General features: G+C 34.1%; 1 protein-coding gene across 3 annotated transcripts in view; it reads left to right on the forward strand.

Annotated features, from left to right (window-relative positions):
* The window catches only part of CSMD3 (CUB and Sushi multiple domains 3), a 572,913-nt gene that overhangs the window by 263,316 nt on the left and 292,751 nt on the right, over positions 1 to 16,846 (forward strand). For all 3 annotated transcript variants that reach the window (XM_005516952.3, XM_005516953.3, XM_088051522.1), the window contains one exon: positions 405 to 526. In XM_005516952.3, coding sequence (XP_005517009.1) covers positions 405 to 526 — 122 coding nt within the window. The remainder of the gene's footprint in view (positions 1 to 404; positions 527 to 16,846) is intronic.

Below are 16,846 nucleotides of genomic sequence, written 5' to 3' on the forward strand. Positions count from 1 at the left end.
GTTATATGAGAAAAAAATTGCTAACATGCCATATGCCAACACATATGCACAAAAAAACCACATATGCACAGTGGTAAAAGTGATCTTTTTTCCTACTATTTTAGTTTTATTTTAGTTTTTTATTTTATTTTAGTTTTAGCAAGACATTAGGGAAGGTGGCATAAGTTCTTGAAGAATTTTAAAAATAAATAGGGCAATTTCTGTTATTGTTTTTCTTCCAAAGACTTTCAACATTTTTAAGAATAAAGTCTATTTCGTTTTGTCAGAATAATTAAACACAAATGTTCTATTCTCTTGTACAAATGTTCAGTTTTGTTCAATGGCATTTTAATTCTTCAAATCTTGATTAGAGTAAGAGATTGGTTTATGAATCTGCTACATGAATTTTCTGTTTCTTTTTGCAGTCAAAACTTGTGGATCCAATCTTCAGGGGCCTGGAGGCACTTTCACATCACCCAATTTTCCATTTCAGTATGACAGCAATGCTCAGTGTGTGTGGGTCATCACAGCTATCAATACTAATAAGGTGAGTTTCATATTCTGGCTTTTCTTTTAAAAAAACAAAACAAACCAACCCCTTCCCCTGCCTCCACCGCCCAACCCTAAACCAACCAAACAAAAGCACACACAGATCATAATAACATTTTTCACTAATATGATTTATGTCTACAGTCCAGTTTTATACTATGTGCATTTCAGATATTTTTAAGAAATGTCAGATACCAGATGAGTATGGACAGATATTAAAGATTGTTTTCCCCTAAGATTGTTTTACTTTCTGTATGCCAAGTAGATGCTATCATGTTTTTATCTGATGCTCTAACTTAATCCCCAGAAGCAACTATCCAATGGTATGAGGCAATTTCATGAGCCCACTAGTATTGTGTTATAAGCAGAAAAGCTACTTTATGTCTAAGACTGTTTATGTTTGGCCTTCAACTGTGTGAGAAATCACTGAAGTTCTTGAATTCGCTTTCCCTTCATAAGGAACTGTTCTGAAAATGTTTATTCCATTGTCTGAACCACTACGTTAAAATCCCTTGTACATTATACCTACACTTTAAAGCAAAAATACTGAGAGTTCTGATAATGTCAGATGAGTCAAAGTAGAGCAATAAAGCTAAGTTACGACACCAGTTGTCTTTAATTTCAAGAACTAGACACCTGGCAGCAATGGCTATATTCTATTTCCAGGTATATTATTTTGTGTGAACTGAGTGTAATGGACTTGTTTAGAGGTAATAAAACATAAATTAACTGTGCAGCTCAGGAAAGTTTTATAAAGGACTATCATCATCTGTGTTCGCTGGTACAGGGATATCTTCTACCTCTAAATTCTGTTTTATATTGCCATCTGCATCACACTCCATTGACTGATCAGACAGGCCTATAAGGCCCACTCCTTTGCGCCTGAATTCATCAGAGGACTCAGTGAAAATCTGATTATTTTTAAAATATCAAAAACCATTTAGCTACCATGGTGTATTTCTCACTCTAATTTTACAAAGTCCTGTGTGGAAGCCATCCTTATGTTCCACCTTGGTAGAAAAAAAAGGATATTTATACTAATGATTAGAATTTGATAATGAAAATTCTATATGTGTTTGGGGGGAAGGTTGGTTGTTTGTTTGATCCTTGTTCCAAGGACCGCTAATCAAATGTATCCTATTTATAGGTCATAAAAAAAGTGTCAAAAGTCCTTAAAAGGTATTCAGTCTCTATTCCACAGATGGGCAAAAAGTTCAAAAGTGATTCATTTCTCATTCCAAAGAATTTTCATATTTTTATTTCTTTAATTAAAAACTATTTGTGAGCAAGATGAAATCTGTATACATATTTAGAATTTCCGAAAGTTTTGTCAAATGTGCCAGCTGAAAGAATTTAGTATCATGGTATTTGAGGAAATGAAACAGAGCTGCTACACTTTGAATGAGTTGTCTAAATGGCCTGAAAATCTCCAGTGGGCAGTTGAATGAATTTAAGAACCATAAGGCCATATTTTGCATAAAATAGTTTCCTTTCTTAAATGCACCAAGGGCATGCCTACATAACAAAAAAAGCCAAATAAGATTTTAGACATTCTACCATTGGTAGAAGCAAACCCTTGAGCTCACAAACTGGTATGTATTTACTGGCAAGTCACAGGTGATTGCAGGTTTAAGATATTTATGACTTGGAGATTGTTAAGGATTTATACTCTACTGGTGGTATTCATGTCAATGCTTCCTTCCTCCTCCCTCCCTGCCAATTCACAAGATAGTGACACAGTGTTAGCTTCAAAATCTCAGAACTTTATTTTTACCAGAAATATTTTTATGGGAATATTCAAAAACATTATTCTTCAGTATTATTTTCCTTACAAATTTCCAGTTTCTGCATTTAAAGAACTGCAGAAAATTAACTGAACAAATGCTTTGGTTGTCAGTGTGGCTGACAGAATTACAGAATGATTGAGGTTGGAATGAACCTCTGGAAATTGTGTAGTTGATCCCCAATGCTCAAGCAGAGCCAAATGCCCAAATTTGAACATCTCAGAAGATAGTGACTCCATAACCTCTCTGGGCAACCAGAGCTAGTGCTCACTCACCTCCACAGGGAAAAACTGTTTCCTGATGTTCAGAAAGAACCTCCTGTGTTTTAGTCTGTGCCCCTTGCCTCCAGTCCTGTCACTGGATGGGGTTTGGTTTCATCTTCTTTATATCTTCCCATCAGGAGTTTATGGACATTGAGTTTCAGTGATCCTCTTCCTCTGTAGGGTAAGCAAGCCCAGCTGTCTCAACCCTATATGAAAGAAGTTTCAATCCCTTAATCTTCTTAGTGGCCCTTCACTGCACTCTCTCCAGTAGCTGCCTATTTTGCTTATACTGGGTAGATGCAATTGTTTTCCTTTCTGTCAAACACTTGAAAAAACAAGTTATTCCATATATAAAAATTCCAGTTCTAATGAAAATAAAATTGGCCCATTCTTTAGTCAGAGATCATACCTGCTATAGTTCAAATAAAATGTGCTTTAGTGTTATTCTACACTGATTTTTTTTTTCCTGAGACTGTAAATCCTGCAAAATAGTATATGACCATATGAAAACTGTCCTAATACCTGAACAGTAAGACTATATAAGAATACACACAGTTTTAATACTTGGGGATGAATCAGAACTCATAGGTTTAACTTCTACTGGTTCAATAAAATACTTCAGTATATGCATGCATTAGTTAGATTTGATCAGTACATGGGTTTTGATTTTAAGTACAAAGTAAAGTTTCAGTATCAGGGATGGCTGTAGGGGAGACTTCTCTAAGAAGAGCTCAGAAGTTGCCCCCATATCAGAGACAGTTCTAGCTGGCTCCAAGACAGATCCACTACAGGACACAGCTGAGCAAATCAGGCAAGCTGGTGGCACCTCGGCGATAAGTAAGGGCAAAAAAAGCTGTACAACAGCAGCTGAATGAGATTAATGAGAATACCCAAGAGAAATAACCCCACAGACACTATGGGAAGAGCAGGAGTAGAAGAAGTTGCTGGAGCAGGGATTCCCCTGGAGCCTCTGGTGAGGGCCATTGATGCAGGTAGTCCCCTACAGCTCATAGAGGCCCATGGTGGAGAGATCCACCTTTGGTCTGTGCAGGGTATGTGCCTGAAGAGGTGGGTGTGCCTGAAGGAAGCTGTGACCCCGTGGACAGCCCAAGGGAGAGCAGATTTCTGGCAGGACCTGTAACCTCCTGGGAGGAGCATACTGAAACAGATTTTGAAGAACTGCAGCCTGTGGGAGAGACCCATATTGGAGCAGGGTGCAAAGAACTGTTTCCTGTGGGAGGGCTCTAACTCTGGAGCATGGAAAGAGCATGGGAAGGAAGGAGCAGCACAGATAAAGTGTTACAAACTGACTGCAGCCCCCATTTCATGTTCCCCTTTGCCACTTTAGGAGAGAGGAGAGGGCAGAAGAGTTAGGAACAAAAAAATGAATTTGAGCCCATGAAGAAAGGGGCTGGGATGATGCTGGGCTTAGTTTTGTTCTTATTTTTAGTCATCAGTAAATAAAACTAATTTTCCCTAGATTGAGTTTGTTTTGCATGTGACAGTAATTAGTAAGCAATCTCCCTGTCCTTATCTTGACCCACAGGCTTTTTCATCCAGTTATTCTGTGCTGCTGAGGGGTAGTGATGGAGTGACTTGGTGAGCATCTGACAGCCAGCCAAAGTTAAATTACCATATATTATATGTATATTTATCTGTCTTCTCAAATATGTAACTACTCTGAAGGTATAGTGTGAAAACAATAATTAAGAACAGGCCACATATTTGAAATTAAATATGAACTTTTAGATAAGCCCATAACCAGGAGTACCTGTTTGTTGGTGGTACATTAGTGTTATACAAGTAATAAGATTGCAAAGAAGTGATGTTAGGTTAAACAATTTTATTTCAAAGTATAAGTTGAACAGTGTTTCTGAACTTCTGTAATATACCACTGAAATTACTATATTCTGAATTGGATTAATCATGGGCAGACTGTAGTGCTGGGAGCTATGTTATAATAGCTTCAGCATTACCCAGAAAATACTGTTCTTTGCATGGTATTGGGTGGAATAATTATAACTCTTTGATATTGCAATGAAATGCAGATACATAGGAATTATGGAGTTTTTAAACTAAGGAATAGATAAAAAGTTTACAATGTTATCGGGAATAACATTGTTATGTTTACAGTTTTCAGAAAAGCTGTCTAGCACTTACTAGAAGAAAATTAACTTGTTGAGGTTAAAAGAAAATGAGATCTTTTTACAAGTTAGATCAACTTCTTTTTATGATATATTGACGAACTTGCATGTATAAAGTCTTTGCTTATATAATCAGTGGTCTGATGTGTTTAGTTTTGATTCATGCTAATGTTGCCTTACTGTTCTGAACACAATACTGCTGGCCTTGTATGACTGCTGGAACACATACTAATTGGGAGAAATAATGGACAAAACAAGTATTAAACCACATTATGAAGTAGATTGATAGTGGAGAATTTGTGTCATAATTGTAGTGAAGAGTCCAGGGGTAGATTTTTTTTGTAATTTGTCCTTTTGTTCTGTGTTGTGATAATGCTAGTTTTGGATTTGATTTGGTAGGAACTTTTTTCCTTCTTCTAAACTTCTATTCAGTTTAGTTGGGTTTTTGGTTTTTTTTGTTGTTATTGTTCTGAGTGAAGATTGTATGTTGAATGTGGATTTTAATGATGGTTTGTGCCTTGAAGTCAAAAACCTAACTGATGTATAAATTTTGTTATTAAGAGTTTTTTATAATGACTACAACAAATAACGTGATGTTATTCGTTATAATGTGACAATATTTACAATATTCTACACCACGTGTAAGAACCACAATGACACAGTGATCCTGGTTCTTCAGAGCTGCTATTTGTTGCATCATTTACAACAAAATAGCTCAGAAACTGAGACTGTTCTGAGGGAGAAGGCAATAGATGAAAGACTGGGAAAGGCTCTTTAATTCTAGCGTAAATGGCTTTATCCAGGACTAAATTTTGCTAATTTTCTCCCTAACTGATTTCAGAAAGAAGTTTAATAACAGCACCATATAGATCAAATAAATGTTTCCCCAGTCAATTATCTGCCTCTTTAGCTTTGTACTGTGTTATACTTGGTCTCTTGCCTCATACAGTTAATCAGATACAGTTCTCATGCCCAAGCCTTGTTGACAGTAGGTCCATAACTAAAACCCTCAAACATGGCTAGAGATGACAGTGAGTTTGCTGCTGAAAAGCAGAATAAAAATTGTGGAAGGAAAGCCATGTGGATGGAGTCAAAAATAAAACTCATTGATGAAGGTGCACGGACACATCTGATGTTATCCCCATATTTTCATTTTTCTTGTGCATGTGTTTTACATTCTTATTCTTATATCAGGATCCTGTTCCCTGGAGCTGATCTTTTAAGAGAAAATAATTAATTTCTCAATAATTAATATTATGATTAGAATAATTATAATCTATGAGGTACAAAGCTCTGAATAGTGATTCAGTGGAGAAAAATATATGGGCAATTCATATATAACTTTGCAACAGTGAAATATCTATGGCTGCCTGTATGGTATCACAACGTGTTTCTTAAACCTTCTTGATAGCTTATACCTTGCTTTTTGCCCTCTCAGGAGGGGTGGTTGAAATTCTCTGTGAGGATCAATACCTGCACATGTAAGGCTTCTCCAACAGTATATGATGGAGGAAATTAATGGATAGTTTTCCCATTCCTGCATTGTCTTAACATGGTTTCCCATATAGTGTTTTATACACCAATGAAGTGATTGTTGCCATGGCTACTCTGAAATCAACAAAAGTTTTGCTGATCAAAAATAGCAAAGCTATAGTTACAGGGATACACCTGAAAGAACATTCAAGAAAATCATATCTTTATGTGGAACTCTGAAGAAGAAACAAAATTTAAACTTCTTTGCTTGTCCTTAACTGTGATGCACATTTTATTAATCCTTGAGTACCTTGAAAAACTTCTTGTGAATATCTGAACAGAGATGAGAACAAGAATTTCTCAGTTTGGACTCCATTCCATCTCTCACATCTAGTAAGGAAAATGATACTTGAATATCTTGTGGGATACTGTATAAACTCATCAGTTAGGTTCTGGACCATGCTATGTATTGCCAGTAATTTATTCTTACATTAGGCAATGGGATAATTTTATGTTTACATTTTGAGTATGAAATCTCTGTATTTTAAAGATTTAATTTCCATCTCCTCCCCAGTGCATTTTTTGTGCTTCTTTTCTCCTAAAAACATTAAAACCTATTTTCCTTTCATTTTCATAAAAAAAAAAAAATAACAAAAAAAATCAACAAAATTATTAATTTTAAATTTAATGCCAGGCTAAAATACCAGTAATCTGAATTAGGGTTAAAGTTAGCCAGAGTTCAAGTCTTATGAATTATACTTGCTGATTTTCTTCTAATCCACAATGACAGAAACACTGTGGAAAATGTCAGTGCTGGAATGACAGACAGACTTTCTGACAGATCTCAACCGCATTCACACCACACATCATCCATCACCAAGTATCAAGAAGGAGACAAATAAGCAAAAGGGTTTCTTTAAAAAAAAATCTAGCTGGTTTTTTTTTCAGCACTGTAAGAAATTAAATATGTGAGCTAACTGCTAAATTTAGATGGATCAGAAAACTAGGTCCTGGTTCTGTAAATTTTATATGAAAAGAATTTTTTAAAAAGAAATTTTATCTGTATGTTATCTTTTGTTTGTCACAACCATATTCTAAATTTTATCTTGAATGTATTTCAATCATAAAAGTCTCCCTACTGCTTGCATAAATAAATTATTTAAAATGTATTCTTTAGAATATAGGTTTTTGAAAGTTTGACAGGGTTCACATTCTTATCCTTTTATCTTTTGAATTTTGAAATAATTTTGAAATAAATAATGACATGCTTGAGAGCTGAGAGATAGCTGACTTTTGATTTTGGGTTTAGGGTTTTTTTTTAATTATTTTTTTGCTAAGGTTTTTGATTTTTTGGGGTTTTTTTGGTCATTTGGTTTGCTGGGTTTTTATGTGGATGTCAATTTTCTGTTAGGAAATCTATAATCTGTTTGATTTTTTTTTAAATGGCAGAGCTTACTGAAATTTTTAACATCTATTTCCAATTGCTGTAGTCCTTTACTTCCTAAGAAACTGTTGAAATAATTAGAAGTATCTGGGAAGCTCCTCACATGGCATTTTCTGAAAGTCTGGAGAATTATACTGAGGGAATAACTTGCAACTGTTACTGAAATAATATTAAATATGGTTGCCATTTAATCACTTTGTATTAAAATAGTCTTTTTTTTTAAATATATTTTTGCATTAAATTCTTCCCTTCCTCCTTCTTCATGTCATCAATTTGCTTCTTTCTTCCTGCAAAAAAATGAATCTTTCAATTTCTGAGTTTTTTTTGCTTTTAGGCCAAGCCAAAAATAAGCAAAAAAATATTCAGCAAAGTGCTGACTATTTATGTTTCATTTTCCACAGCTGTTTCATTTTGTTAACCATGTCAAAACTGTCAGTGGAACATTTCCTAAGCTTGCTGTTAAGCCTAAACTCAGTTGCCATCCGTATTTAATCAGGTTAACTGTATAAAACCCAAGCAGCCAGGGTGCTTTAGCATGAATTTAAAGACTCATTTAATGAAGTTTCTTTTGGTCAGGCCTATTGGAACAAACCACACTGTACCCCTTTTTGCAAGCAAATGCCTCAGACTTGGCATTTCCTAAGCCTAGTGTGAAGCTGTGCTGTGGGTGTTACAGTCAGTGAAATGATTAAAAAGCACGAGAATACTTAAGCTCACTCTAAACTATATATTTTACCCATAATAAACTATATATTTTACCCATAATTGTTTTCTTCATCTATGCAGATTAAAAAGGATGTTCTTGTATTTATCAGTAGTAGATAACTCATTTTTATCTTAAATGAAATGTATTTTGGTTCTGTTCAGAACACAATAAATTTCTTTGTAGTGTTGGCTACACTGTTCCTTCATATTGTTCATGTACATTTTGATTCACTTAAAATATCTGAGTCATATATATATACCACAGTTAAAAAAATGTTAGAAATAGATGTGGACAGAGGGGAGATTCTCTCAGCAGAATTAGAGCATAGTAGGGAATCCAGCTATTCCTATGACAGGAGGTTAACAGGTTTGGCTGTGAGGGAACAGACTAAATTGTTGAACGAGAGAATGTGGAGTCAGGAGGTATGTGCAGGCATAGAGGGATAAATGACTTGTCATTCAGTCCTGAAATTTTGCTATAGGTCTTCATTATGAAAGGATGACAGGTTCATTATCTTAATTATTGTAAACTTTTTTTCCTGCCATGTCTGTGACTATAGAGTTATGTCTCACACTGAAAATATGAGTGACCCATATCTTGACAATGCCAAAGGCTTACCTAAAGCCCAGGTAGACAGTATCCACTGCTTTTCTCTTGGCCACCAGGCAAGTAATTTAATTATAAGTCTATCAAAGTTTGTCAAGCATGATTTCCCCTTGGTAAAGCCATGATGACTGCTCCTGATAATTTTCTTGTCCTTAATTTTCCAGGATTAGCTGCTCCATGGTAGCAGTAATATTAAATAAAATTATACCTAGTATAAATAATTTAAACAAAATGATAGCTAAGTCTTATAATAAATGATTGTTTCAATATATTTTCCTTATGAAACTATTTTCCTATAATCAAGTGTATGATAATACAATTATTTTGATGGACAAATGTGATTCTGTGGAAAATTATGGTGTTAAAGCAAATCAATCATACAGCGGCATTTCCTTAGCTTGTACCATCAGATATAGATGCCCATCATTTACTTAATGGGAAGTATTCAGACATCTCAGCACAAAAGCAATTAACGATCCTGAGGGCCTATAAGGACACTTGGATACAAACAGGATGTGTTTTCTTCTCCTTGCCTAATTTCACTTCTACAAGTGACAAAGGCAACCAGACATCATTAGGAGTTGTTAGGCAGCTTTTCCCTTGCTAGAGCAAACAGTGAAAAATGGAGAAAATAGGTATCTTGTGAAAATTTTTAAGTGAGATGGATTTCCAGCTGTGGTAAGTATATTAGGATCATTGTTTTTTGCAAGATAATGTTTGCAGAAATAGATATTTTGTAGACCAATAACCAAAATCTTGGAACTAGAGAGGTGCCCACAATGTTCAAGTTCTAACATTTCTTCTCTTGCAATCTAACTACAAATGCTATTCCTTCATCATGTTAAAGTTAGTTTCTGATGAGCTGTTTCCTTCAATGTCTAGATCAAAAATTTTATCTTCTTTTTTAGTATCTTAATAAAAATAAGTGAAATTACCTTAATTTTAAGTACAACTGCTAATAATTTTTACAAGTAGAATGAGACAGCATTTGCAAATATTAAGATACTTAATGTAAGAAAAAAATGTAAAATCCAATCTGAAATAATTGCCTAGAGGCTAATATTCTGTCTCCCAAGATAATAAGTTATCTAACAGTTTTTATTGCTGGGAACATGATAAACAGAAACTTCAGTAAAAGAAAATGTGTTTGCTTAATGATTTATTTGCACTCATTCATTTCCCTTTGTGGAAATACTGGAAGTATTGTAAAATGTTGTATTGCTCTGAATAAACAATCTCAAACTTCTGTTGTGAATGCAAGTCAGAAAATTATGCCATACTTCTATGTAAACAGAAAACTATAACATGAAAAATAAAAATATAATCTCTTTATGCTGTTAATTTACTGTATTTGTTCTCAGGACAAGATAGGACTATCCATTTGTTTTTAACTACTGTTCCTCCAAAGTAAAAGATTCTAAATTAAATAATATAATAATATAATAAATTTATGTGATTTAAATACACATCTGTTGTCCTCAGCATAGACATCCACATATAAATGCCTAATCTCACTTTCTAGACAAGAGTAATAGGTACTTCTAAGGTGTGGTTGATCTAGTATGAATTACATACCTTTTGATGAAATAGACTACACTCTAGGCAGGTTTTTTCACTTTTTTTTGAAGAAGCCTACATCACCATAGTTGTTTGCACTGTAGATGTCTACACTTATATATGATGAATCCTATTTCAAAGAAAGGGACTCAATAACAAGTGACTATCCATTTCAACTGGTGAGAATTTATCCCCTGTAATTATAATGAGCATTTATCATCTAGCTTTGATTTCTCTAATGTTCAGGGAATCTCCAAATTTTCTTGTGCCTTTTTCCCCTCTTCACTTTTCGCATCCTGTCTGATACTCAAAGATTTAAGTAAATTTGAAGGGATACAGGTGCTCTATGATTTAGGCTGTTTCATTTTGGATTATGTTTTCTTCATATAATGTGCAACTTCAAAAGAACCAATTAAACTATAGTTATGTTGCACACCAGTCCTTAGATATGTTGCATTCTTGGAAGGATATTTTAATTCATATTTATTCCTTAATATTATCTAACATATAGCTCATTTAATCTGTATCTTAACTTAATCCTTAACTATTCATGTAAGAAGAAATGATACATTGCATCTTTAGAAACATCATTATTTTACTGGTAGAATGTACCATTTTATGAAGTGAAAATGTTACTCTACATCCAAAAATATTTTTAGAGTTACATTTTCATTGGAAGACTCATGATAACAGATGCACATATAGAAGTAAGAGCAACTTTGAATCTTTACTCTTCCCCTTCAGAAGCAGTTCTGAGGAACATACACTTGCCTGCTTTGTATGTTTTCAAATTTTTCAAAGTTGAGTACTTCACCTGGAGCACTACTTTCCGTGAAAAATCTTCAGGGAGCTAATTTCATCAGGAACTAGATGCAAATATTGAACAACTGTCTGGAAAATCTGTTGTCTGGAACACATCCTTCTGAGCATGCTCTCTCTGAAAAGCTGTAGGAAGTTCTCAGGGTAGTCATTATCTATTCAATAAAAGCTTTTCCCATTTTATTTCTGAGCTGGTGTTTTGCCCAAGGAGTGGGTTCTAAAGGATATATTCCAAGGCACAGAAAGAAGGCACACCTACTGAAATTTGTTAGAAATTAGATCTCTGCTCCCAATGATTCTTTTGAAAAAGCTCTTACAAAATAATTGGAAACCAAAGTACATAATTATAATTTTCAGAAAATTATTTTTCAAATGAGACTATTTTTCCCTGTAGAGACTAGATAATACTTACTAGTGTTACTGCCTCTTATTACAATTTGTCTGGGTTTATAGCTTCAATTTAAATAAGGCATTCAAACACTTTCATTACTTTTGGATATGTAAATAGCAAGAGCAGCCCAGGATGTAGAGAGACTGTTGACTTCTGTTTAGCTGCTTTTTAATTAATTTATTTATTTATTTTTTTAGGGACTAAAGAGTACACAGGTCAGCATATTTTATTTTGCATAATTTGGTATTTTATATAGCATGTATATGGAGGAAGATTAAATGCAAGATTCCCTTTTCCTCATACTAGTGTATAGGAATGTATTTAATAATATCCTCTGGAACAAAATTGAAGGTATTATTAGCCTATATCAGAGCAATTGTAGTAGTCTGATACCTGTTGGATTTATCACAAATGTTACTATAAAGGCACAAAACTTTTAGGGACTACTGAGTATCTCTTTCAAAAAAAAATAAATATAGTAATTATTATATTGTCTAATTTTAAGATATTTTTCTCAGTTCTGAAGCCATGCAGATACATATCAGATATAATTAGTTGACTCATTATTTGTGAAATGACAGCTCAAGACTGGTGGCAAGCTGTCTGAGATGGAATCTTTGAAATTTTCTTCTTCTGCCTTCCAGAATCAACTTTTGGTAATATAATCCTTTTATCCAGAATCTTATAGCTCAGGCGTATCATTGATGAAATATTTTTGTTCATAATATTGTTCCCTGATGTTATACCTTGTCATTTGAAAATATTTTGTGGTCTCTCATTTTTTCTATTCAGCTTTGAAAGATACCGGGACAGTAGATAAATGCAATAAATGCATAAATACATTATAGCATGATCAATGTTTGTAAATATCAACAAACCCATGGATCTTATTTAATTTATATTAATGCTTTAATCTTGCTCTGGAAAACTGGAAAAATTGATTTTACTGGAATGTATAGATCAAGAAAAAAACTTCCCACTGCACTTCTGATTACTATGGCATCTACTAACCAGATCAATAGCACACTTTAGTAATGCTAGTCTGATTTAAAAATATGTAGAATATAGCAATAAATCATCACAGTTTTCCCTGAAGTGTTTATTCTTATGAACAACAGACTAAAAGGTAGAATTATTCTGAGGTTTTAGTCTAATATTAAACTGATTCAAGGATCAACCAACCTGCCAACCAACCAGCCAGCCAACTTTGGTTTGCCATTTATAGATTTTTCAGAAAAATTAACAAAGACACTGTTAGGTAATTGGTAAAAGTAGAATTTTTTTGAAAGTTTATTAATAAATTTTAAGTTAATTACTCATCTTTCCCAAAATTTCAAATTTTATTTTCTAAAGGTTCCATCACAATCAATTTTAAGTGTTGATATCATCAAAAAACCTTTTCAGTATTCTGAAGGGAATAGTCAATATAATAAGCACCACAAGTCCAACTGACTTGGAGTGTGATCAAACTAAAGCTGACGTTGTAAAACAAGGACTCTGAAAACATAGCCTCAAGACTTCTTATTTTCTTGCTTGGCATATTTGGAAGGATTTGAAGTACATTTTGTATTGTACACTGTGTGTGTACGTTGCATGTGAAAAGATGAATTTCCAAATACACAGGGTTTATTTTTACAGTAGGAACATGTAAAGGCTAGTACAGCCCATGTGCAGTAAATTAGTTTCCTGTTGGGTATTGACAGCTCTGCTGGTTCTGTACTTTACTTTTGCTCAATTTGTGCAAATTCCCTTAAAACAAAATGTCTTCAATATCAGCTGACAAGCACATTTATTAAATAAATGGCAAGTTTACCAATTCTAAAGTTTGTCCTGTAAATCATGTAAAGTTATGTTAAACCTAAGTTTGAAATGGGTTGTGTATTAACTGTTACATACAGGTCATTTACCTTTTAATGACCTGGAGTTATGAAATATTTCATTGAGACTATAGAATGTTTGGAGTAGCCATTAGCAACCAGTTTTAACTCTCTTCCAGCAGGGGTGTGCATGGTAAACAAAATGATTTACTGTCTCAAGGAAGAATATTTTACTTTTTACTATGCTCCTATTTGGTGACTGCTCTTTCTGATTTTGATTTGCTAGTGTCAGTTTTGCACAAAGATGAAGCATTTTCTAATTTTTAATTGAATCAGAAACTTCAAAGAAGAAATCCTGGTAAAAGACTCAGAAGAATAAGATTATCAAATGCTAATATTTCAAATTATTTTTAGCGTGTTGCTATAACAAATTTTATTTTTATATGTTCTAACGTTTTTGAAGTTATTAATGAGATCATTGCTACTTATTGTCTTAAAAATGTGACTATTTCACGGAATATGATAGAAGATAAATGTAGACTAATCTATGCTCTTGTGGCTTTAGAGAACTACAGTTTTTGATGCCATACCTATCCCATTATCACAGTTTTAGGTGAGTTACAGAGAGTGAGACAAAAATCTTGTAATTAAACATCCTTTTCTGAAGAATATTAATGGAGAAAAAACAAATTTTAAACTTTTCAAATGTACATCTCTTTTGATTAAAAATTTAAAAAAAGCTTTCTTTATCACAGAAAAGAATTTCAGATTGTAGAAAAGTACGAGATTATATCAGAGCACCTAGATTACAAGAGAATCATCAGTAATTTGGAGATTCACTAGAGACAAGTGGAAAGCTTGAAGGTGAAGCCTAGTACAAAGATTGAAGCTGAAGCTTATGCTTTGAACAAAAAAATAAATTTTTATTATTTTTCCATGTTCCACAATATTCCTTAATGAGACAGATATTTTTCAGGGAGTTTTCTTACCTTTATATTTGTCATTCCTAATTAAAAAAACCAAACAACATGCCTTGAAACTTATATTTTCCTTACCCTCTATCTTCCTCTCTGATTAAATGTACATCACATGTTGATTGTGCTAAAGAAAATCTGTTTTAGCTTTCTGACTCAACTTATGAAAACAAGTACTTCAGTTACTAAGAGACTCATGCCAATTTGGTGGTACTCAACAAGTATAAAATATCTACAAGGATATTAATTTGAAAAAATATTACCATTGCACTTACCAAAAAAAAAATCTGATAATGAGATTAGATTTCTTCATGTGTTTAATGGAAAACAGGATTAAGATTTCTGGTAATGAATTAGTTATACAATTTTAATACTATCTTCCTTTTTTTCTTATTATGGTATTGATGGTTTTGCTGCAATATTTTTTCAAAATGTATTTTACTGTTAATAAATGAAATATGCTTTCAAGTTGAATTCAATACTGACACTATTTGCCCATGTTTTATTGTGGAGTCTTCTGATGTAACTGTGTATCTTGTTGCACAGAATTTAAAAGTGGACCAAAAATAATGACTTTTTTGGTTGGTTGGTTTGGGGGTTTTTGTTTTTGTTTGGTTGTTTTTTAAGTACTGAATGAAGTATGGGTCAGCCTTAAATGTAGTTACGGATTTCAGTTTAAATTCTTATCTTTAGTATTACAAATTTCGTGGCTATAACAGTACAAAATACTAAGAATATTTTTTTAAACTAAGAAGATTAGGAAGATTTATGTGTGGTTTTCTCCTCTTTACTCAATTAGATCAAATCAGCTGCTTGCCTACACAATTTTCTATGTCCTTTCCATCTGTGTCCTTTTAACTCTGCATTTGACTGCAGTCCCTGGGGTATGGCACATATACATGTACACACACATAAATGTATACACATGTGTTCATATATGTGAATATGCGAAACTGGCTGTTCTTCAGTGTACTTATATCACCACTTACACCTCTAAATGAAAGTGTTTCTCCTCCCTTTGGAACAAATTGCAATACCTGGAATAAATTGCGATCCTTGGTACATATGCCAGGTTTCCAACTTGCCTGTACTGGCTTTGCTTGTAGAAACATGTCCTTCAATTACCAGAACCCCAGTGTAACAAAGGAATATGAGCTTTCAAGGACATGATAATAATCCATCAGAATGGCATCCACATCTTTAAACACAAATGCTATCAGTTCTCAATTATAACTATAATAAAATATGATTTATTACTGTATTAAAATTCCTACATATAAGTATTCTGTCATTTTTATCCATATGAAGTTTTGAGGAACTAAAGACAGAGTTACCATGATTAATACATGAGTGGAAATTATGTCCCTTCCCTTCCCTTCCCTTCCCTTCCCTTCCCTTCCCTTCCCTTCCCTTCCCTTCCCTTCCCTTCCCTTCCCTTCCCTTCCCTTCCCTTCCCTTCCCTTCCCTTCCCTTCCCTTCCCTTCCCTTCCCTTCCCTTCCCTTCCCTTCCCTTCCCTTCCCTTCCCTTCCCTTCCCTTCCCTTCCCTTCCCTTCCCTTCCCTTCCCTTCCCTTCCCTTCCCTTCCCTTCCCTTCCCTTCCCTTCCCTTCCCTTCCCTTCCCTTCCCTTCCCTTCCCTTCCCTTCCCTTCCCTTCCCTTCCCTTCCCTTCCCTTCCCTTCCCTTCCCTTCCCTTCCCCTCCCTTCCCTTCCCTTCCCTTCCCTTCCCTTCCCTTCCCTTCCCTTCCCTTCCCTTCCCTTCCCTTCCCTTCCCTTCCCTTCCCTTCCCTTCCCTTCCCTTCCCTTCCCTTCCCTTGTAAAAAATTCATCATTTTCTTAAAATGGTGCTGAAACTTTTATCTTTCAGCAGAAATATGCATAGAGTGGTCTAATTTACAGGATATTAAAAATGGCCATGATTCTAATAGTTATATTTTGCTCAACTTCATGAATTAAGAAAATTACTTTTACCTTTGATTCCTCTTTATCCTTCTTGAGACAGATTATAGATGTCAGAAGTAAATTATATTCTTCACCTTCAGTGCATTTACTCAGTGATGTACAATTATTTAGTTGGTATTTGAAGACAGTGGTATTGCACAAAATGCAATTAGTTATCTTGCCCTTTCAGTATATAGTAATCAAAATGTAGTGTGATTACCCACAATTGAAATAAACACGTAACAACTACATAAATAAGTGGAATCATGGTGCTTTGAGGAGGTCAGCAGAGTGATGATACCTAAAAGTTATTATAATTCACATTTCATGGACCAAAACTTTGGGGTTAATTACACTAATTTATTGTGAAATATGCTAAACTTATGTGCAATTGTTAATTGA

This window comes from Pseudopodoces humilis, chromosome 1, assembly GCF_049639895.1.
Source record: "Pseudopodoces humilis isolate 2021_Gansu_Grassland_sample_001 chromosome 1, ASM4963989v1, whole genome shotgun sequence".
NCBI classification, from domain to species: domain Eukaryota; kingdom Metazoa; phylum Chordata; class Aves; order Passeriformes; family Paridae; genus Pseudopodoces; species Pseudopodoces humilis.